Source organism: Antechinus flavipes, chromosome 4, assembly GCF_016432865.1.
Source record: "Antechinus flavipes isolate AdamAnt ecotype Samford, QLD, Australia chromosome 4, AdamAnt_v2, whole genome shotgun sequence".
Lineage (NCBI taxonomy): Eukaryota > Metazoa > Chordata > Mammalia > Dasyuromorphia > Dasyuridae > Antechinus > Antechinus flavipes.
In genome coordinates this window covers 422,687,314-422,711,251 of record NC_067401.1, presented here as the reverse complement: position 1 = coordinate 422,711,251, position 23,938 = coordinate 422,687,314, and the positions used below count along the sequence as shown (strand labels likewise).

Sequence of the window (23,938 nt, the reverse complement as noted above, 5' to 3'; positions counted from 1 at the left end):
CTGGAATCAAATTAAATGTTCACATCATATTTTGTCTATGGGCAATGTATAAATTTGGTTTCCTTGATTATGTGACATTGTTATAAGGGAAAGCTTTTTTAAATTTCCCTTTTGTGAATAGAAGAAAATAGAAAAGGGAGTAATGGTAGCAATGTGAAAAGAAAGGGAAAAAAATAAAGCATTTTTTTAATGCATAGAAGTGAACAGGAGGAAGTTTAGAGAGCTACTGACAAGTAAGACAGCATTGAATTTAGTATTTTTTAAATACTTTAAAAAATAAAAACAAGAAATGGAGATATACAATTTTATATACATTACTTTTTCTGTTCTTTGTTTATTAAAATATTCATGTTTGTTGGTGTTCATCAAGTTACAATAAAAAAATTTTAAATATACATGTACATTAAATAAATAAATAGTGCTATGTGGAATCCAAGGAAAGCAGGAAAGGCCATTAATGTCTGGAGGAATTCAGAGAAGATAAAATTTGAATTGGGCTTTAAAGGATGGCTAAAAAATTAATGGATGTATATGGGAGAAAGAATGACATTCCATGTTATCACCAATGGAGATAACAGCCTGGCACTTGTGGCTGTAGTCATTACTATTTAAGACCTAGTAAATAAAGCTCTTGCCACCAAAGTCTTTGACACAAGAAAATAATTTAAAATCAAAAATTGTTATGATTTCATCAAAAGAAATCACATTAAAGATGTATTAACATCTGTTTTGCTGCTGCATGCTAAGGGTCATAGGACTTTTTTGACTTCCGACATATGACTTAAAGCTGATCATTCTCCCTGTTAGAATTTGAGTTCTTGAGAGCAGAAAGTGGCTTATTTTTCTGTCTGTATCTCCAGTTCTTAGCACAATGTTATTATGTGCATAGCAAGCACTTAATAAATGCTTTATTGTTCAAAGGAAATGAAGGCAGGCACACACACACACACACACACACACACACACACACACACACACCTAGTAGGAAGGAGAACCATGACTGGGAAAGTAGACCTGCTTTAGGCTGACAGTCTTTTAAAGCCAGACACTGTCCTTGGTGCTAGGGATACAAAGACAAAAATGAAAAATAATACCCATTTAAAGGACCATACATTGTCAAAAGGAGAAAGCAGGTAAATGTGTAAGTCTGTGCAAAAAGTATGCAAATAAAAGGCAATGGGAGTTAATCAAAGAACTAGCAGCTGGGTGTGGGGCAGGACATGAAAGGTCTCCTGTGGTACCGAGGTGAGAGATACCTCCTCAGAGACAGGAATGGAAAAGAGACCAAGTGAGGTGATGAGAACTGTATTAGGGGAGTGGACTGAACTTTCAGACGGGTTCAGGTTGGGAAAAACGGGTCTGGGGAATGAGAAAGACAGACTAGAGTGAGAGGAGAGGGGAGAGGCACCGAGGAAGAAGTGGGAAAGGGAGGAGAAGAAGGTGAGGAAGGAGGAGGGGGAGGGGGCCGTGCAAGAAAGAGACTCTCCCTGCAGACCTATTGGATGCTCACACACAGCTGTGGCGTGGGCAATCAGGGCTGGAGTCCCAGCCCTCCTCATTGAAGGGCTACAGAGATAGCCTCGGAGACAAAGGAAGTGATCTGGGAAAGAGCACTTCAGGTTTACGCCACCAGAACTAATTAAGAACCTGCAAGGTTCCAGACCCTAGTTAGGTGTGGAAAAGTAAGCTAGAAAGAGGGAAGGAAGGGAAGGAGGAAAGGAAAGGAAGGAGGGAGGGAAAAACACAAATCAGAAACGAGGGCGGGACCCAAAAACACTTTCTGTCAGCTGTCATTCCCCCGCAACCAGCTGTCATTTAGCCGAAATTCCGACAAAAAGGTTTAACGATAGGCTCTTGGGCTGCAGCCGCACGCGGCTCCCCATCCGCAGGTGGCTGTTATCCCGGGAGAGGATAGTCCCCCCACCTTTTTTAGATCCCTCGGACACCCAGTCCCCGCCCCGGAGAGCTCGGGCTGGAGAAAGGCCGGGGTGCCTGCCCGCCTGTCGGGGAGCCCAACGGGCCGCGAGCCCCCGCCCCGCCCCCACCGCCTGGGCAGTCTCACCTTCCGCCCTCTCGAGGCAGGGCAACCTCGGTGCCGGTTCGCCCCACGAAGCCCAACGCCTTAGTTCATGCGGATCAGCTGCATCTTCCCAGCGAGGCCCCGCCCCAGTTTGAAATTGTTTCCCGACAGGCTGCGCGGCCAGTCTACAGGTTCCGCCCCCGCGGTAACCACCGTCTTTTCCCCTTTAGACTTCGGATAGCCAGTTCCGCCGCCATCTTTACCACTTGCAAAGGCGAACGACGTAATCAGTTTTGACGCAGGGTACTTCTCTTACCCCAACTTAGAGCCAGCCTGCTTTCCGCGCTAAAGTCCAGCAGTCTAGAGACCGTTAACTTTGCCCGGGAAACCGTGCGCTCCGCCCTCTTCTCATGGCATCCGCCCACAGACAACATGGTGGCCATGACGACTCACGGCGCTCGGGAAATGACGCGATACGCCGGCAAAACGCATGCGCCTTGCGCACGATGGCTTTAAGGTTGAAGGCGGGGAGAGTCTCGGGCTGAACCTTAGACGCGGTTAGGGGGAGCGGTAGCTGGCCGCAGGGAAGCGGTGGTGGCTTTGTTTTGGTGACGGGGTCGCTTCCTTCCAGATTCTCCCTCCAGAAGGATTTGGAAGCCGAAGGTCTGGGTTCTAGTTTCCTTTGCTACGAATGATCTGTATTGTGACCTTGGACAAGTCGTTTGCCGGCTCCAGACTCCTGGGCTTTCTCTTCAGTACAATGAACCGAGGTCTCGAAGCTCTCTTCCAGCTCAGTGAACCTCGTCAGGATCTGGAACGTAAGATCCTCTGGGCCTAGGGCCTTTATATTATCAGAGCCTCGCATGCAGGAGGTGCTCAATAAATGCATTTCTTATATCTGGTGGAAGGAGGGAAGGCTAGAAAGGGTGTGACTTTTGAACCCAGCTCCTGAGTTCCTCCCTGAGCCTGGTGCAAGCCTGAACGAACATAGTGCACATTTTTAGGCAAACATTTTAGGTTTGTCCCTGGTGCTTTGTGGCCTGATTCCACCCCCACCTACCTGCACATGCGCACACACTTATGCAAATGTGTGCACGGGCGCCCTTATACCTGTGTACAGGTGCCTGAGTGTGTAAGGCACGCCTTCCCACGGACCTGCATACAACACTGCTCGCGTGCACACCTGCATAGCACACATGCGCATACACATCTGCACATACGCTTGCACACACCTGTACACATGCAGGACTTCAAACAGCTGTTACTCTCTGGACCCCGTGGCATCCAAAGGGAATCAATAAGAATGGGTTCTTTTTTTTCCCCCAGTGGAAGTAGATTTTTTTTTTCCCTAAATGTTCCACTTTGTTTCTCCCAGACTGACCCCAGAAGGCTTGCCCTGCAGCTACCTCTGCCTGCAACTCCATCATGCCTTTCCCCTGGGGACTCTGCCTGATGTACCGGAGCTGGTCAAGACCTCTCCAAAGGACAGCCCCACTTCTGGGCTCCCTGGCCCGGCATCTGACACTGAGCACGCCAAAGAGAATCTCAGGTGAAGTTGGGTTGGGTCAGCTTACCTGTGGGGTTTTGATTGTAGTCACGTGGGTCACGTGCACTGCTGAGGCTTAATCAGGTTACTAGATCGGTCTGATGGCCATCTGTTTGATACAGGGCATCTCGAAAGTCTTAGTGCCTTTTTAAGCTTCTGTTTAAAGCTTAAAAAGCTTCTTTAAAGCTTCAAACAGCACTGAGACGTGTGGTAAACAGTTTTACCCTTTGAAAAGCTGCACTGAGAGTTAGGATGCCCATATAGAAACTTACATATATGAGCATATACGTATATGTACATGTATATCCTTTTCTTGCTACTGAAAAGTTTTGTCAATCAGGATGTCAAAAGATCAGTTAAAAGTCATCAAAGGCAACAATCTATTCCTTTTCTAGGAAGAGGCTTGGGACACAGGATTTCTGAGGATCCTTTCCTGGATCCATAGGCCTGTCCAAAAAAAAAAAAAAAATAGAGAGAGAGAGTGTGTGTGTGTGTGTGTGTGTGTGTGTGTGTGTGTGTGTGTGTGAAAACTAGTCAGAGTTTTCTCGGGCTCACTAGTAGATGATCACAAGATGCTGATCTTCCATATAAGGTTTCAAAGATTGTCTACTAAATCTCATAAGGGTTGCAGCCTTTGATGAGATTGACATTGATGAAATGTGTGTTTTAAAAGTTTATATATAGAACAGAATATCTTGGTATTGGTTTGTGATCCTTTGTTAAAGCATTTGAATATAAACAAACTCATTTAAGAAGGAAACTTACATTTTTTAGATTGATATCTCATGTAATTTGATTAACTTTTTTCATTTAATAGATTTCAATAGTTTTGTTGTTCGGACTAATACTTGTGGAGAATTGCGTTCCTCTCACTTGGGCCAAGATGTCACCTTGTGTGGATGGATTCAATACAGAAGGTAAAGTGAATTAAGATTTTTGAATGGCAGTGCACTCAATTTGTAGTCATGGGTCCTACATTCAAGTCTTAGCTCCCCTGACCAAAACTGCATAGGATCTCAAGCAATTCTTTGATCCTTAGTTACAATTAAGAAAGAAAATGAAAAGTCCCGATTAGATAATCATTAGGCTCAGTCTGAGGACTCCATGGACCTTCAGGGCAGCTGGAAGAGTGAAAAAAGTTGGTGACTTCCTGCAGTTTACTCGGAGTGAAAGTGTCCTCAGAGTGTTTTTAGCATTTGTGTCTTAAGATCTAAAGAGGTCTTAGTCAACTTCACAGCCTTTACCTGATAGTGGCTTCTAGTTTAAAGTAAAGATCATAATAGGAATTTTTTTTTTAATGTTATTTCTGCCTGATTGTAGTCTACTTTAGTCACATCTGTAAGGAGTAGCTACGTAATAAGCCAAGATACTAGTAGCATCTGTTTAAGTGCCCAGGACTAAATCTTTTTTACCTTGTGGTCATAATTACTAATTGGAAAAACACTGGGTTAAACTTTTCCCTTCTGGCCACCATGACCAAAATCCAGGTACCAAGAGATATTTAAAAAGAAGTTGTCTTACTCTAAATTTAGTTTGAAAGTCTGATCTTAACACAAGAATGTCATTCATTAAAGCCAGGTTGAAATCTATGAAAATATTTAAAATTGATCTGAAAAACAACAAATGTTACCTATGCAGCAGTAATATTAATGTTGAGTCCTTGTAACATTGATATACACAAATACCCCATGTTTAAAGACCAAGCCATTTATCCTAAATACTTAATTTGTGCAGTTCTAAGAATTATCCTAACACTGATTACATAATTCACACTAAAAAGACATAAAATATAGCATAATAAAAGGAAAGACTCATATGAAGTCAGAGGACTCATATTCTGCCTTGGCTGTTCCTGATGGGAGTTTGAACTATATGCTTATGTTCTCTTGGCCCTAGTCTTCTCATCAATCTGATGAGGGAATTAAACTAGAAGGCTAGAGCCACTATCTGATAAAGAAAATAACTCAAAAAGAGGGCAATATCCATTCTGAGAAAATTGTGCTTTGAAGGTTATTTTTTGGTATAGGAAAAACATCTATGTAACTGTTCCAAATATTAATAATTGCATTTCTTCCCAATAAACTCAAAGTCCTACCTTAGATACATATTGGTTGTGTGATCCTGAGCAATACACTTAATATAAGAGTCCTCTAAGCCACCTTCTTTAACTAAGTTATAAAAAAGGTGCCAAACTGCATTGGGAACAAAAGTTCTCTCACCTAGGAGTTGACTATATTAATGAAGTCATGGATCCAGTACCTAGCTCTATATTTAATACTGCAGTTAAATATATTGGCACGGCTAGTGAAAAATGCACAATTTTTATGAAAAATATGTTTGAGAATCCTCTCTGCTTTCATTTTTATCTACGCTCTACCCTCAAAAGTTCATTTTTTTTTTTTCTAAAAGCATTTATTCTTTATGAAATAGACAAAGCCTTTTCCTGATCCTGAGAGACTTCCATGGACTCATTCAAGTCGTCATTCCCCAAGATGAGGTAATAGACAAAAGTCTTTTTATTGGGGGGCAGGGGGGAGCAGTAGGGGAGACTCAGTGCCAGGAAGGAAAGTTAGTCAAGTGTGGCTACAGCTTTGAGCTCAGTTTGTGTGGATAATTTAAAGTATTGACATTTTGTCACCAAGTCAGCAGGATGGCATTGGTTTCTACTTTGCATACTAGCTCTTAAGTGTTTATACTCCTGAGGGAAAAATAACATTTGTTTACATCTTATACTTCTAAGGGATCCAGGATGAGTTTAGTGACATTAGATTGTATTCCATCAGCCATATTAAATTCCTATTATTGCTGTTGGATTGAATTCCCCTAACACTAATAATCATGGAAGCATTTTCTTACAAAATACATGGATTCTGGTTTCAAAAGGTTAATCTACTGCTTTTCACCTTCTTTCCCAAAAGATTTAAGAAACTCTTGACTGAGATTTTTACTTCCCTTGTTATAAGAAATTTTAATGATAAAAAAAGTTTTTTTAATATTTAGTAAGAGCCTTAAAGTTAAAGACAATAACATTATTTGAGATTCTTGACACCTGATTTATAAACACCCAAATTTTTCTAAGAATTACATTGGTGACCTTGAAAATGCCTTTCTGGTAACTATTTTTTTCCTTGGTAACTAATTTTTTCCTTCCTGTAGTCAGCTGCCTCTGTGAAGAAAATATTGTGTGAAGCACCTATAGAATCTGTTGTTCAGGTTACTGGAACTGTTATCTCACGGCCTCCAGGGCAGGAAAATCCAGTTAGTATTTCAAAATTTGTCTATGTAAATTTCAAGTAAGTGGGATTAGAAATATGTTTCATGTTATTTTTCATATGTGCATGTCTATATGTATATGCTATATACATGTGTATGTGTGTTTTTATATGTTTTATATATATAACATGTGAGTTCATGTAATTGTGGTTATTGATTCTACTATAACAGCACTAAAATTGGAAAGCTTTATCATGCTTAATCTCAATGAGAAGTAGTTTGACATAGGGGAATAGGGTTTGACTTTGGAGTCAGAAACATTAGGTCAAGTACCAACTTGGCTTTACGATGCTAGGCAAATCACTTGATGAGAGTTCTTGACTGGCAGTTCCCAGTACTGATTAAGTAGCAGGACCAGGTTAAAAATAATCCCTTTCTGCATGTTTGTTTATGTGGTTTTTCATAATTATGTAACACCAACATGAATTTATTAAGCACTTGTTTTGTGCAATACACTGAATTCTAGAGATACAAGGACAAAATTAAAAATAGTCCCTTCCCTCAAGAAGCTCACATTCTAAAGAAATATAGCACATAAACAGATAACCATTGGCAAAATCCTTTAAAGAAGTCTGCATAAAATGTTACAACTTGCTTTGTATGTATTTATTTACATCATGTTTTGCTTATTAAATTGTAAGCTTCTTGAGGGCAGAAACAGTCTTTTGCCTCTTCTTGTATCCCTGGCACTTAGCACAGTGCTGGCACATAGTAGGCGCTTAAATGCTTATCCAATTGAATTGAATACATACATTTGTCCTTTAGTACATGATAATTATTTTTAAATTTCATGTACATAATAAATGCCTGTGCACACAAACATGTGCTTTTGTGTGGATGAAAATGAAAGTAGGACATGTATTTATCTGGAAATTAAATCTAAACTTAGCTTTATAAGCTTAGACTTATAATCTGGAAAAGCAACAAAAGCTGGAATCATTTTTCACTAAACATAGGTGAGAGCAAAAAAGTATATCTTAAATAGCTGGATTCAATTTACCTAATAACAGACTTTGAACAGAAAATGTCATCTGCATCCAAAAAAAGACCTAAGGAGACTGAATGTAAATTAACACATGCTATGTCCACTTCTTTTTTCTGCCTTTTTTTTTTTTTCTCTCCCATGGGTTTTCCCTTTTGCTCTGATTTTTCTCTCCAAACATGATTCATAAAGCATGTGTGTTGAAAACAAATAAAAAAAAGGAAGGAGAAAAAAAAATTTTAAATTTAAAAAGTCAATTTTCCTGTTAATGCTGTGAGCAAATACTCTAGAGTATATTCTAACAAGGAGCTATTAAAATCCCCTCAGATTTTCTTTGAGAGATTAAAAGTCCTATGCCTTAATATGTGGTTTTAAAAATAGCTATTTCTTTCCCCTTTTTAGAAAATGCCAACAGGTGAAATTGAAATCAAAGTGAAAACAGCTGAACTTTTGAATCCTTGCAAGAAGTTGCCCTTTGAAATTAAGGACTTTATAAAGGTTACTATCTTTTTTTTTCATATAGTTTATAGGTAATGTTGATATTATCAAAGAATAGTAGAACACTGACAGGAACTATTAAAGAAAAGATTGATTTTCAGACAGTGAAATCAAAACATTTTATGATAGAGACAGCTTAAATTTCCCTTGTTCATATCTTCTCTATAAACTATCCTCAAATAACTGTAAGCAAACTTTTTATGCTGTAAAGTAGATTAATATTTCACTATCATGCATTCTAAATATCTGCTTTGAGGGATGGTTTGTTACTTTTGATAGTCTGTCACTGCCAGTCTATGCCACCTTCCTGTGATTGTTTTTAATCTTGAGAGCAAATTTGCGTCTGGCATGAAAGCAGTGGTTATAGTCTTTCAGAGCACATATGGTATCCCATGCTCGTTTGAATTTAGAACATTTGAAGATCAGGTATGACCACCATAATTTAGGATGTTTTCTGCTGAAGGAAAAATTAACTGTATCTCCAAAAATCACTGACTATGTTAGCAGGTAGGAAGCATTGCCTTATTAAGCATCTGTATACCTGAGGGTGCCTACCAAAGTATCCCACACCTCGAAACTCCCATATATTTTTCACTCATCCTTGGATCCAGTCTCTGTGAAAGAGACGACTTCGTCCAGCCAAGACATCCTTTCTCCTTCTTCTGCAACCGTTATTCCACATGGGGCTATCTCCTCCAGGAGCTTGCTTCTCAATCATTCGCCTTTCTTTCATCTTGAAGATCTTTTTATTTTCTAGTTCCTACTTCACTACCAACAGGAACACCCAGGTTTCCCTGTCCTTTTAGATTCTTTCACATGATTATTCCATCCTTTCAAGCTAAAGTCATTCATATATGTGTGTGTATGGGTTGATATATAGATATATGTGTGCCTGTACAGGTGTGTGTATGCACCCAGAAACACATATATGATACAGTCTTATATGTATAAAATTTCCATTTCACAGCCAAATCCCTTAGAAAAAGTTGTTTTTCCTGGGGCCTCTCTTACTTCCTTTATGAATCTTGCTATCTAAAACTGCTTTTTCCAAGATTACCTGCAGTTTCCTAATTATTCAGTCCGATGGCTTTATCTCAGTTGTTCTGCTTAACTTTGATCATTCCCTTGGCTTCTGTAGCACCCTTCAAGGTTTCCTCCTATTTGATCATCCTTTGGTTTCCTTTGCCGAGTCATCTTCCTATTAAGTATGAGTATCCCTGAAGTCCTACCCTCCCCTCTCTTCTCTGTGTATACTCTTACTGTTCTATTAGTTCCTGTGGGTTCAGCTGTTAGCACTGTAGAGATGACTTCAGATATGTGTATAAAACTCTGATCTCATGTATGGAATTACTAACTACCTGAGAATGCTATACCATCCTCTTCTTCAAAATGGAACTCATTATATTCCTCCCCTTTAGGCTTCTGTATTTCTGATGAGAATACTGTCATTCTTTCAGTCTTCCAGTTTTGCAACTTTGAAGTCTCATTTGATCCTTAATTTTTCTCTTTCCCACATATCTAATCATTATTTAGTCTTCTCAGTTCTCTTACCAACTCTCTTTTATCTGTCCTGTTGCTTCCACTCACATAGCCACTATCCTAGTTCAGGCCCTCATTACTTCTTTTCTATGTATACAGTAATTTCCCAATTGACCTCCTTGCTCCCAGACCAGCAGTGGTATAGTATAATGATTTGATATGTCCCTAACTATTTTATCAGTAAATTTTACTGCTAGTATTTGCATATTAGTTCTTCCCTCTCTGTTTTCTTTCCCCCACAATTTATCCTTTTCAGGGAATCCTGTGCTTCGGAATAAATTTTTAGTTTATGTGTTTGTGGATTAAGTTCAAAATTGAACTAAAGATTAAATAAATAGAAGTGACATGTTTAGTGACATTTATCAAAGCAGACTATTTCATTCAAGGGTGAAGAACCTAAAGTTTAAATCAGAAACTGATCTGTGGAAATCATTTGAAATCTCTAGAACTAAGATTGTGCCTTCTCCCTTTTGATAAATATGATAAATAAAGATTAACAATCACACTGCACCCTTTCTGTATTATGAACTAGAGTGGCTACATATTAGGACTAGATATATAAATGCCAATGAATTATATGATAGAAATTAAAGATAGTGCTAAATTTTTAGGAAAAAATTGCATCTGAAGAGTTATATCTTTTAATATTTGTTTAAAAATATTTTGTAGAGAGAGAAATTTTTTAAGACTATATAACCATTTTTTTAAAACTTGTTTAGAAAACAGAAGCTCTTCGTATGAAATATCGCTACTTAGACTTACGTAGTTCCCAAATGCAGTATAACCTAAGACTGAGATCTCAGATCGTCATGAAAATGCGGGAATACCTCTGTAATCTACATGGTGAGAACAATGCCCAAATGTTCCTTTAAGTGCTTCAGCATCTTTTTACTGAAATGTGCTCATCTACTTAGTACCTATGAGTCAGTGTTTACGCTATAAGTAAAATAATGGTTATTTTCAGAGTATTTTTACCAAAAAAAGGAATCTAGAAGTCTAGTTAGCAATTCAAACATGTTTGAACCAATCATAAAGGATTGGTGATTAATGATTATCAAATTGAAATGACAAAGACAAAAGGCATGCTTATCAAATCTTCAGCTTAAACAAACTTGGGGAGATAAATATAGCTCATGATTATATTGCTCATTAAGGCTTATGTCACAATCTTATAAAATAATTATAACTCATGTTTCTATTGCTTATTAAGGCTTATGTCACAGTTTTATAAGGTAATTATTACCCCTGTTTTGTAGCTGAGCTAACTGAGGCTACAAGACTTAAAGTATGACAAAAAGGGAAGCGGCATAACATAGTAAAAATCAAACAGGCTGTGGTATGAAAGTGCCTGGAATTGAATGGTTTTCTTTAACCATCTTCTTATAGTTACATAACTATTTGGTAGCTGCCTAGGAGAATCTTCTAATTTTCATTTATATATTTTGTGATCTTTGGTATTTTTATAACATTCAGAAAACTGAACAGCAACAGGAGATAAGGAATTATAAATAGCTGATAAATTGTTTTATTTCAAAGTCGAAGGTGTTAGAGAAAGATAAGATTTACCAAATCCCTAAAACTTCTTAGTGGTATTTGTGGAAACTGCGATTAATAAACTAGATGGTATCCATCAGCCATGGGTTTCTAGGGATTCTAGGAATAGCCTCAGAGATGATGTACTTTATTCTGAGCTTCTTAGATGACTAAAGAAAAAATTGATGTTCTTCTTTTAGGGTTTGTGGATATTGAAACACCAACATTATTTAAGAAAACTCCAGGGGTATGTATATTCCTTACTCTGTTTTCTGATAGTTTCTCTTTAACATCTGTTTCTGGAAATTTTTGCCATTTTGTTTTTCTCCTGACTTCAGTTTGACTCAACAAGTATTAGCTCCTGTTCCTTGCCAGAAGCTGTTCCAGGCCCTAGAGTTGGAAAAACAGAAATAAAATAGTCTTTTCCCTTAAGGAATTTACCTTCTACTGGGGTAGTACCACACATACACATATAAGTTCATACCAAAAGTTCATAAGTTACCATACCAGGTAACTCAGAAAGATAATGAACACTAGCAGCCTAGAGTCTGAAGAACAGCTTCATCCAAAGGTCATGTGAGCTGAGCGTTAAAGGACAAAAACCTTCTAAGGAGTGAGTGCATTCCAAGCATTAGAGACAGGCAGGAGATGGTAGGTCAAGTTTCAGGAACAGGTAGTAAGCTAGTTGTATTGGAACATAAAGTTAATGAAGAAAAGTCATGAAACAAATCAAGAAAAATGAGTAGGAGCAAGAATATGTTCAACTCTGAAATTATATTTGTACCCAAAAAAAATGATTTTTTGAGTTTGGGGGTGATACTATCAGACTTGTGCCTTCAGAAGATGATATTGTCAACTTTGTGGGGAATGGATTGGAGAAGTGAAAGACTGGAAGCAAGGAGTATGAATTAGGCAGCTATTATAATAGTGCAGGTGGAAATTGAAAAGGAGATAAACCAGGATGAGTGGGAGCAAAGGCACAAGGTGGTATGATGCTAGAATCAATAAGGTTCAACAAGCGAGACTATCAAGAGAAGAGAAAGAGGGAAGAGTGATGTGACTATAAATAGGGTTCTCCCCTAAGCAGAGATAGGGATGTTTGGAAGAGGGAAGAATTTGAGGAGAAAAATTTGAACATGTTGAGTTTGATGCATCTAGAAGAAATTGGTGACAGTGTAACAGCAATTGGATATGTAACTAAGGTACAAGAAAAATTCAGGCTAGATGTACATGGGGTATGTGTGTATGTGATGCTAAGATAATAATTGAACTCAGGGGAGCAGATGAAATCACTAAATTGGGTCCAACTTTCTTGTTTTATTTTCATGTTTCTTAGTTCTTAACTGATGTTAATCAATAAGTAATTGAGAAAGATTTGAGATAATTCTTCATACTCTTAGAGTTAGTTATCTTTCATCTGAAGGGTCCAAGAAGGATACTGTGGTATGTTCACACAAAAGTATGTTCAAACAAAAATTTATTAATTGACTTAGTAACTACAGTTTAGGCAATAATTCAACAAATTAATTGAATATCTATTGTTTACAAGAAAGGAAGTTTAGTAGAGAAGGCATGAAAATAAATAAGAACAGTTTCTATTTTTAATGAATTTAACATTTCAATGAGTTTACATTTAATTGTAGGAAATAAGTTAATATTTACTTGAGTAGAAAATAACTGCTCAGAATAATCTTGATTGTTCTTTGCTGGACCAGAACTTTTTAAACTTCAACTTGCTTGATCTTATTAATATATAACTGTGATTTCCACCAATTATTTATACTTTGCTTTTAATTTTCATCAGTGTCCTCATTCTTTTACTTGCTTGATATCAGGGTGCAAAAGAATTTGTAGTACCATCAAGGGAACCCGGAAAGTTTTATTCTCTTCCTCAGAGTCCTCAACAGTTCAAGCAGCTTTTAATGGTTGGAGGTTTTGACAGGTAAGATTTCTTTAATAAAGGTATTACCAAAAACAGAAATATTTAGGGACTCAGACTTCTGAGAAGGATGAGATATTTGCAAGTGCTTCTTAAATGATGGGCAGAAGAAAAAATTAGATTTAATAAATCATTACTTGAAATAGCCAAAAAGAAACACTTCAGATATTACAGAGCCACAATTCAGGATCCCATAAGATTTAGCAGATTATTTATTAAAGGATTAGAGGGCTTGGAATATGATATTCCAGAGGGCAAAGGAGCCAGAATGCAAACAAAAGTCACCTACTCAGCAAAACTAAATATAATTCTTCAAGGGAAAAAATGGATTTCTAACGAAATAGAGAACTTTCAAGCATTCAAGTGAAAAGACCAGAACTGAATGGAAAATTTGATTTTCACATATAAGATAAGAAGCATAAAAAGGTAAACAAGAACAAGAAATCATAAGGAATTCAATAGGGTTAAAATGCGTTATGAGAAATGGCAAGCAGGATCTTTTCAGAAAAACCTGAACTTATGTTAACTGATTAATGCAAAGTGAAGTGAACAGAACTAGGAGAACAGTGTGCACAGGAACAACAATATTGTAGAATGATCAACTAATAGTGAGTAACGCAGCTATTTTCAGCAATACAGTGATAGAAGACAATTTTGAAGGATTTAATATTTTTAAAATGTTGTCCAACTTCAGTGAAAGAACTGATGGAGTTTGAATAAAGATTAAATCCATCCTTTTTTAAAAACTTATTTTTCTTGGGTTGGGCGTGTGTGAATGTGTGTTTCACAACATGACACATTCACAACATGAATGTGTGTTTCACAACATTATTTTCAATAATAATGAAAATATTTTTCACACAACTGTACACACCTGTATCAAATTGCTTGCTTTCTTAATGGAGAAAAGGAAGGAGGAGAGAAAATTTGGAGCTCAACATTTTAAAAAAACAAATGTTTTTATATATAATTGAAGAGAGATTTTTTTTTTTTAATTTAAAGAATAAGACAGCTATAGTAATTAGGGGATGGTCAAAGGAGACTGAAAAGGAACAATGACACAGGAGGCAAACTAGGGAAAATAGTATCACAAAAACCCAAAAAGAAAAGAATATACAGAAAGAGGGTGACTAGAAGTGTCACGTGCAGAAGACAAGTTGAAAAGGATTAGGACTAAGAATAGACTCTTTACATATACCAATTATGAGATCACTGGTAACTTTGACTATTTTAAGTTGAGTTATGTGAAATGGATGGAAGTGCAGTTGTAAAGGATTGAGATGGAAGTAAAATGGAAAAAAAAAATGGAAGCAACAAAGGTGAACAACTTTTTCAAAGAGTTTAGCCAAGAGTAGTTTATACTAATTGCAATATCTAGAGACTTATGTTTGAAGATAGTATGGGAAGATCCATATGATAAAGAGAAGTCTGAATTCTACAACATTTAGCTAGCTAGATCTAAAAGATCAGACAGGTTGAAAAATTAGATTGGAACATTAGCAAGAATAAAAAAATGTGTCTTCTTGATATTGCATTCGTTCTCATGTTTTATGGGCATGACTGGCATGGTGTTTTAGTAGAAAATGAATGTGGTGTTTTTTTTCCAGATCTTTAATTATGTTCTTATAATTGCAGATACTTCCAAATTGCCCGTTGTTATCGAGATGAAGGTTCTAAGCCAGAAAGGCAACCTGAATTTACCCAGGTATCATGAGTTCATTCATCTGAATTTTATAGATTCAGGCTAACCTGATATTTGTGTTAAACACTCTAAACATAAGTTATAGAACATTATTATTTGTTGTATATATGAGAAATATTTCACAGACCAAAATAGTCATTCTGCTTTATTTTATTTCTCTTTTAATTTTAGTCATATGTCTAACATAACTTCATTGCAGTTATAGTTTCAGTTGTCTCACCTTTAATCCATCCTGTTTGTGGATTACATTCTTATTCCAAATTACCAATAGAATGTCAGCATGTTCTGTTAACCTGTTAATGATGTCCATAATTTACTGAAAAATTCCTTGAAAAGTCTCATCTATTGTCAACTTAATATAGCTGTCATAAATTGAATTAAAAAACGATGTCCGTAAAACAGCATGTCTGTATAAAATCCTTTAGTTTCTTAAAAAAGAAAAAAAATTTAGTTGTAAATATTAGTAATTGCTGTTGAAGCTGATAGCTATGTGTTATCTTGATTTCAGGTTGACATAGAGATGTCTTTTGTAGACCAGGCTGGAATCCAAAAATTAATTGAGGGCTTGCTTCAGTATTCGTGGCCTGCGGATAAAACCCCTCTTACTATTCCTTTCCCTTCTATGACTTACACTGAGGCTTTGAACTTATATGGGACTGACAAACCAGATACTCGCTTTGGAATGAAGGTAATTCTTTTTTTGAAGAATTTTGAGGTATTCTAGCAGTCTTCATCTTATACTAGAAGTGACAATCACTTGTGTGCTATGGCACTGCCTGATTTTAAAAATGAAGCAATTTTCCATTCAACCAGAATAAAAACGGTGTATAGGAAAGAGATGTCAAATTCAAATATAAAGAAATCCTGTGGGCCACATAGTTCCTTTTTAAAAATACACACAAATTAGCATTATTTATGTTTTATTTAGGGTCCATGTTACTACTACTAGTCCTTCTGTTCACTCTAAAACCACATTTTAGGGGCAGTGGCTTGAGTAATCAAATTCTAGGCAGCTTTAGAGACAGCTTGGTAATAAGTGGATAAAGCACTAAGTCAGGAATTCTTAGTTCAAATCTGACCTCAGATATTTGCTAGCTATTTAGATCATAGGTAAATCACTTTCCCTCTAGTTTTGCCATAGTTTCAGCAGCTGTAAAATTGGGGTAATAATTGCAGCTACCTCCCAGGATTGTTGTGAGGATCAAGAGAGATAATATTTATAAAACTCTTAGCACAGTGCCTGACTCATAAAAGATGCTATATAAATGCTTGATCCTTTTCTCTTTACCTCTTAATTTCATATTTTATATGTCTATGCATTTATGTGTGTATATACATACTTTTATATATATGATGGTTTTTACAGCAAAATTGATGATAGGAGAATAGAAAGTAACAAATATTAGCAAAGGATGGACTCTGATAATTTGGGAAATAGCAAGGTGATTCAAGTTTATATATATATATATCTGTTATCTCATTATGCTGAGGGTATTTCAGTAGTATGATGGAAGAAGGAAAAAGGATCCATGATATAACCCCATCGCTTCCCTAAAGTTAGAGGGCATTGTCTAGATGAAGATTCAGGAAAGGAGACTGAGGAGTTGTCACATAGGTAGGAAGAGAACCAGGAGAGAGGGATGTACTCAAAATCTAGAAAGAAGTCTGAATTCTGATTAGTCCAATTTCAAATGAACCAGGTACACATAAACTCAAATAAAAAATTCTACTCTTAGCCTTAACATGGAGACTAAGGATCAAACTAGTCATAAAATACTCTTCCAATCAGAAGTGTCTGACCAGAGACATATTTTGAAAGTTAAATGAGTACAAGTTTGATGATGATGATGATGATGGGTTTTTTTGTGTCTCCATTATATTATTTAAATTCAATGTGTTTTTAATTGGTGGAAAAGGAAAAGGATGTAACCCCCAAAGCAGAGCATCTATTCAAAATGTCCTCAGTATTTTCCTTGTAAAGAATTTGATTTATATAATACTATAATTCTGTCACTTGGTAGGTTTTTTTTTTTAATATCTGTGTTTTTTTAATCAATCATTAAGTTTTTTAAGTCTTACTAAGTGTCAAGCACTGTACTAACTAGCTATTGGAGATTCAAAAAGAGCTAAAGGACTGTTCCTGCCCTGAAGGAGTTCATAGTCTAATAGAGGATACCACAAGCAAACAAATAATGCATAAACCAGCTATATACAGAGTAAATAGGAAATAATTAACAGAGGAAAGGCACTAAAATTAAGAGGGATTGTAGAAGATGGAATTTTAGTTGAGATTTAAAACCAACCAGGGAAGGCAGTAAGTAGAGATGAGAAAAGAGAACAGTTGGACTGCGAGATAGCTAGAAAAAATTCTTGAGCAGAGAGGTGGCAGGGGTCTTGTTTGTACAGTTTAAGGAATGAGATGTAAGAAGACTGAAAGGTTGGAGTGGGCTAGATGGTGAAGAGTTTTAAATGCCAAACAGAGGATTTAGTACAAGTGATAGGGAGCCACTGAGGTGACATGATCAGACCTACACTTTAGAAAAATATATTAGTGCCTGAATGGAGGACATATCACTAGAGAGAGACATACTGCAGGCAGACCAACCAGTAACCTATTGTAGTAATTCAGGCATAAGGACCTGACCTAGAGTGGTGGAAGTGTGAGAGGGCAAAATAGGAAAAAGAAAAAAGTTACCAATGAGCTTTGTCCTTCACGGTGGTAGGAAAATGTAAGAAAGGGCATAATGAGGGCAGTTTTGTATATATTGAGTTTAGGAAGTCTTCTGGACAGCCAATTCAAGGTATCTGAAAGGCGATTGGAGAAAGGAGATTATAGAATTCAGCAGAGATTGGGGCAAGAAATATAGATTTAAGAATTGTTTGCATAGATGTGATAATTAAATCCATGAGGGCTAATGAGATCACCAAGTGAAACAGTACAGTGGGATCCAGGAAAGGAGATTGAGAAGGAGCAGTCATATAGGTGGGAAGAGAATCACAAGAAAAGGGAATACAGAAAACCCAAAAAGCAGGGAGTAACCAGAAGCAAGTGATTAATGATGTCAGAGGCTGCAGAGAGATCAAGAGAATGAAGAATGAGAAAGGGCAATTCAGAGCTCATTGATAACTTTTTGGGAAAAAATAATTTTGGTAGAATAATATGGTCAGGAGCTGAATTTTAAGGAGTTGAGTAAAAAGAAAGAAAATGGAGATCCCCATTATAGCTGGGCCTTACAAGGAATTTAGCCACAAAGGATCAAAAAGATAAAGGAAGAGACTGAGTAGGGACAAAAGAATCAAGGAACACATTCCTGATAAGGGAGCCAGGGACAGTAGGGAATGAGATAGGAAAAGATGGAAAAATAAGTGATAGAGTAGAAATGCCAAAAGAGATACTCTTTGGGATGTGTTGGAATGGAATGAGATCAGTTAAGCAAGGGTTAACCTTGATAAGAGTAAGTTCCCTTATCATACAAGTTAGGACCAAAGAAAGAGATAGTTTCAGAAGGCATCGGAATGTTTAAAGGTGAGGAAAAAGGAAGAAGTGGGAGCTCATAGTGAACAGCTTCAATTTTTTTCTGTGAAGTATGAGGCAAGAGAAATTAACTGTCTTAAATTAAAATATGTCTGATATTCTCTCTGAGCCAAATATAATGAGATTAAGGTTTATGCAATGCTCATCCTCTTCCCTTCTTTCCCTCAACTATAATAGGTATTTTTTTGCCTCGTCATATGATGTAATTTGCCCCATTTTACCTCCCCTTTCCTTTTCCAGTACAATCCTTTTCTGTTTGAGTACACGGGAGAGCTGTTGGAATACACAGGAGCCACCTGACAGTGGCTGCTGGAAATCCAATCCAGAATGGATCTCCTCTTGTGAGAGGATGGTACAAGGAGACTGAGAGGCCATGGCATTGTCTGACCTTTCTACTTTTCCTTCTGCCTCCAATTTATCTCATTCCCAGTCCACAACACCTTGTCAGCAAAGGCTGCCCTGCAATTCCTTCAGATGTTATAATCCACAGCTGTGGAGGCTCTTGGAGAATTGACCTGTCCCTTAACACTTTTCTACCCCAGTTTCTTTTTTATATCATCACAGTAAGGTCAAATTACATCTATACCCTCTAAATATATCCCTAACAAAGATACGGTTGTCAAAAGTTAAATATATCTTCCCATTTTAACTTTAAAAAAATAATGATTTTTTTTGTTTTCCCTTCTCTTTTTTCCTTTTTATGCTGCTCTTGATTTCTGTATTTGAAGATCAGATTTTCTATTCAACTCTGGTCTTTTCATCAAAAATAAATGAAAATAGACTATTTTATTAAATGTCCATCTTTTCCCCTGAAAAGATAATGCTTAATTTTACTGAATAGTTGATTCTTGGCTGCAATCTAAGGTCTTTTGCCCTCTGGAACATCATATTCCAGGTGTTTTAATCCTTTAAAAGTGGAAACTACTACATTCTGAGTACTCCTGATTGTAACTCTTCAGTATTTGAATTGTTTCTTTCTGGCTGCTTGCAGTATTTTCTCCTTAAGATGATAAGTCTGAAATTTAGCAACAATTTTCCTTGGAGTTTTCATTTTGGGGTCTCTTTTCAGGAGGTGATCGGACTCTTTTTTTTTTTTTTTTTTTTTTTTTTTTTTAAACATAGTTTTCAGGAAGTCCAATAATTCTTATATTGTCTTTCCTGGATCTGTTTTCCAGGTCAATTGTTTTCCAATGAGGTGTTTTACATTTTATTCAAGTTTTTTCAATTTCAAAATTCAATTTTTCGATTTTGATTCTTGATGTCTTGTTGCATTTGTTCAGTTCTAATTTTTAGTGAATGATTTTCTTGAGTTAGCTTTTTTTAATCTCCTTTTGCATTTGGCCAATTGAACTTTTAAATGAGTTATTTTGCTCATTGGATTTTTTTTCCATTTCATAAATTCTGTTTTTTAAGAAATTGTTTTCTTTTTCCATTTCACCAAAACTATTTTTTAAGGAGTGGTTTTCTTCAGATAATTTCTGTGTTTCCTTTTCAGAGCTCTCATTCTTTTTCCATTTTTCCTCTAATTCTTTTTTAAAATCCTTTTTTAATTCTTTCAAGAGAGCCTTCTGAGATAGAGATTAATTCATATCACCCTTTGAGCCTTCATCTGGAGATGTTTTGCTTTAGTGTCCTCAGCGTTTGAGGTCTGTTCTTTTCTGTCTCCATAAAATCTATCTACAATCACAGCTCTTTCTGCTTTTTTGCTCATTTTTAAAGGTTGAGATCTGTTCTTAAGGGAAAGAGGAGATTGTCCCAAGCTTCCTCTACACGCCACAGCAGCTCATGCTGCCCTTGCAGGCAAGAGCTGCTAACTTTCTTTCCTTGCTGAGATGGGTGTGGCTAAATCCTACTTGTTATACTGAAATTCAGGACCTCACTGTTTGCCTTCTGCAGTTGGAGTTCTCACAAGTAGTCTGTTCATCCACTTGACTTCTGAACCAGGATAGATTAGCAAACACTGCTGTATTTTGGCTAAGAACCTCCCACTAGATTTCCTCCAGGGACTCCCCTGGGTCCCTGTGTTACACCTAGGCTGGACTGCAACCACCTCCTACCCAATTGAGACAGACTTTTTCTGAAGTTCTTCCAATATATCTTCTCCTAGAAATTTTTTACACTCCAAACTTTTGTGGGTTCTGCCACTCCAAAACCCTTTCAAGAGGCTTGATCTGGTGTTGATTTGAGAGAAGTCAGGAAGACCTATCTACTCTGCCATCTTGGCTCCCTCACTCCCCACCCCCAAAGCAAAACTCCTTAAAATTTAAGCTCTACTAAAAATCTTCCAAATTAAATTGAATACAAATCTAAAAAGGTAATATATAAAAGTTGGAAGTCAAGATACCCAAGTCTTTTCACTAGATATTTACTTGCAAGTAGCTCACAACTGCTGTCTCTTATGTCATCTAGATTAAATGATAACTAATCATAGAAAATTTCTATGTTGAGCAAAAATTTGAATATGTAGATACAAATGAAATTACATTAGCAAAATTATTAAAACACAAAATAAAAACTTTTCTGTAACTCTTGTATTTCATTGCTCATTTTTGTTATTCATCTATCAGATTGTTGATGTCAGTGACATATTTCGGAATGCAGAGATTGAATTTCTTCAAGATGTACTTAAAGAACCCCAAGGCACCATCAAAGCCATATGTATTCCTGGAGGAGCAGTAAGTGATATTTTGCTACTAGTAGAGCAATCTAGTTAGAAAGTAGAAATGTATCATATTAGAGATGTTTTTATTGTAACTTAAATAATATCCCTAAAAGTCATAGCTTCATTAATCATTTATAAAATCTTCTTATGACAATAAGATTGTTAAGAACTTCAGGTTCTTTTAACCACTCAAACAGCTTAAAGACTTAAGATCTGTGCTATTATTTATCTAACATCAGGGTTGGTACCTCAGGGCTGACAAGAGGTTGTATTTTTATCTTATTTCGTTATCAGTTCTTTTAGTACATCAAAATGGCATTGTTTTTAAAGCCTAATAGAGTTAATAGAAGATGATTTATTATCTTGTTTTCGAGACTAATTATTGGGAAATTTTTAATATGCTAAATCTCCCTCAGGAGCAATTAACTCATTTTAGATATGATTAATTTGTTATTCATTGATGATTAGTGCACATTTGCTCTACATTAGCATCAGACTGCTTTACCAAAATCCCTTGTGCAAAGAAGTTAGTTTCTTGGTATAATTAACATCAACAAAAGTTTCTTACTGATCACAATGCCTGACTATTGCCCTTATTTGCATATATATGTATCTTAGAAAAGGTGGGCAGATAGGGATAGGTAAAAGACAAAAAAACACTTTTGAGGATTGATAGAGTGAAATAAGAGAAAGAGTAAATAAAAGGAGAAAATAGGATGGAGGAAAATATATAGTATTCGTAATTGTGAAAAAAAATTTACAGCAAATTTCTTGAAAAGAACTTGTCAGTTATACAGATTGGCTAATATGACAGAAAGGACAAATTATATGTTAGAGAGAATGTAGAAAAGTAGGGACACTGATGCAGTGTTAGTGAAATTTGCTCAAAGGGCTTTAAAGCTGTGTACACTCTTTGACTCAGAAATATCACTATTAGGTCTATATTTCTAAGAGATAAAAGGAAAAGGATCTATATATACAAAAATATTTATAACAGCTCTTTTTGTGATGTCAAGAAATCGGAAATTAAGAAAATCCCCATCAATTGGTAAATGGCTGACCAAGTTGTGGTATGTGATTGTGATGGGATTCTATTGTGCTATAAGAAATAAACATCAGCCAGCTTTCAGAAAAACCTGGGGAGACTTACATGAACTGATGCAAAGTGAAGTGAGAAGAATCAGAACAGTGTACATATTAACAGCAATATTGATGATTAACTGCAAATGACTTAGCCCACACTCTAGGGCCATGTCTTAAACTCGAATCTTTCTGGCTCTTATTGATTGGCCAACAGTAGGCCCTAGGCCAAACCCCATTTGATCATTGTGTGGGCTGATGATTGGCTCAGAGTGTATATATAAATAGCAGTTGTTTCTGTTTTGGCCAGAAACTCTGAGGGTCTTTCCCTTTCCAGATTTTTCTTTTATTGACTTGGTAAAATAGACTATTGTCTGCCCCATTTTTTACCTGACTTAATAACTAAATGGGTGTTGCCTCAGTCTGAGAACTATTAAAGCCCTTAGCTTAAAAAGGCCAAGGTCTCCCACTGCATCCAGGACCAGCTACACTTGTCCTGATCTATAGCTTGCCACTGGATCCAGATGGCTCCAGAGAAGAGGATGAAACTGGTGACTTTGCACAGCTCATCCTCACTTAAGTCCAGCTTATTTGCATGTCATGGCATCACCTCTCTGATGTCATGGTCCTTTTGAGAACAAAGATTCTCAGCAATATAATGAGCTAAGACATTTCTGAAGAATTTATTTAAAAAAAAAAAAAAAGCAGTCCACCTTCAAAAAGAGAATTGACAGAGTCTGAGCACAGATAGAAGTAATTTTTTTTTAAGTTTATTTTTTTTTAATTTTTTAATATTTTATTTTATTTTATAATAACTTTATATTGACAGAATCCATGCCAGGGTAATTTTTTTTTACAACATTATCCCTTGCACTCTGTTCCGATTTTCCCCTCCCTCCCTCCACCCCCTCCCCTAGATGGCAAGCAGTCCTATATATGTTAGATATGTTGCAGTATATCCTAGATACAATATATGTTTGCAGAACCGAACAGTTCTCTTGTTGCACAGGGAGAATTGGATTCAGAAGGTAAAAACAACTCGGAAAGAAAAACAAAAATGCAAATAGTTCACATTCGTTTCCCAGTGTTCTTTCTTTGGGTGTAGCTGCTTCTGTCCATCATTTATCAATTGAATCTGAGTCTTTGTCAAAGAAATCCACTTCCATCAGAATACATCCTCATACAGTATCGTTGTCGAAGTGTAAAGTGATCTCCTGGTTCTGCTCATTTCACTTAGCATCAGTTCATGTAAGTCTCTCCAAGCCTCTCTGTATTCATTCTGCTGGTCATTTCTTACAGAACAATAATATTCCATAACATTCATATACCACAATTTACCCAGCCATTCTCCAATTGATGGGCATCCATTCAATTTCCAGTTTCTAGCCACTACAAACAGGGCTGCCACAAACATTTTGGCACATACAGGTCCCTTTCCCTTCTTTAGTATTTCTTTGGGATATAAACCCAATAGAAACACTGCTGGATCAAAGGTATGCACAATTTGATAACTTTTTGGGCATAATTCCAGATTGCTCTCCAGAATGGTTGGATTTGTTCACAACTCCACCAACAATGCATCAGTGTCCCAGTTTTCCCGCATCCCCTCCAACATTCATCATTATTTTT

At 36.6% G+C, this 23,938-nt stretch overlaps 2 protein-coding genes across 3 annotated transcripts in view; one reads left to right on the top strand and one right to left on the bottom strand.

Annotated features, from left to right (window-relative positions):
• CENPL (centromere protein L) overlaps positions 1 to 2,459 on the bottom strand; it is a 35,549-nt gene extending 33,090 nt beyond the window's left edge. Inside the window, exon 1 of one of the 2 annotated variants that reach the window (XR_007953838.1) lies at positions 2,063 to 2,459. The gene's annotated coding sequence lies outside the window, so the exon portion shown is untranslated. The remainder of the gene's footprint in view (positions 1 to 2,062) is intronic. The other variant, XM_051998929.1, reaches the window with a different exon arrangement.
• A 196-nt stretch (positions 2,460 to 2,655) lies between these two features.
• Positions 2,656 to 23,938, top strand: part of DARS2 (aspartyl-tRNA synthetase 2, mitochondrial) — a 29,586-nt gene continuing 8,303 nt past the window's right edge. Inside the window, exons 1-12 of the mRNA XM_051998925.1 lie at positions 2,656 to 2,838; positions 3,396 to 3,569; positions 4,384 to 4,483; positions 5,997 to 6,063; positions 6,723 to 6,824; positions 8,224 to 8,319; positions 10,578 to 10,701; positions 11,592 to 11,638; positions 13,227 to 13,333; positions 14,966 to 15,035; positions 15,541 to 15,720; positions 21,135 to 21,242. Coding sequence (XP_051854885.1) covers positions 3,446 to 3,569; positions 4,384 to 4,483; positions 5,997 to 6,063; positions 6,723 to 6,824; positions 8,224 to 8,319; positions 10,578 to 10,701; positions 11,592 to 11,638; positions 13,227 to 13,333; positions 14,966 to 15,035; positions 15,541 to 15,720; positions 21,135 to 21,242 — 1,125 coding nt within the window. The 5' untranslated portion in view covers positions 2,656 to 2,838; positions 3,396 to 3,445. The remainder of the gene's footprint in view (positions 2,839 to 3,395; positions 3,570 to 4,383; positions 4,484 to 5,996; positions 6,064 to 6,722; positions 6,825 to 8,223; positions 8,320 to 10,577; positions 10,702 to 11,591; positions 11,639 to 13,226; positions 13,334 to 14,965; positions 15,036 to 15,540; positions 15,721 to 21,134; positions 21,243 to 23,938) is intronic.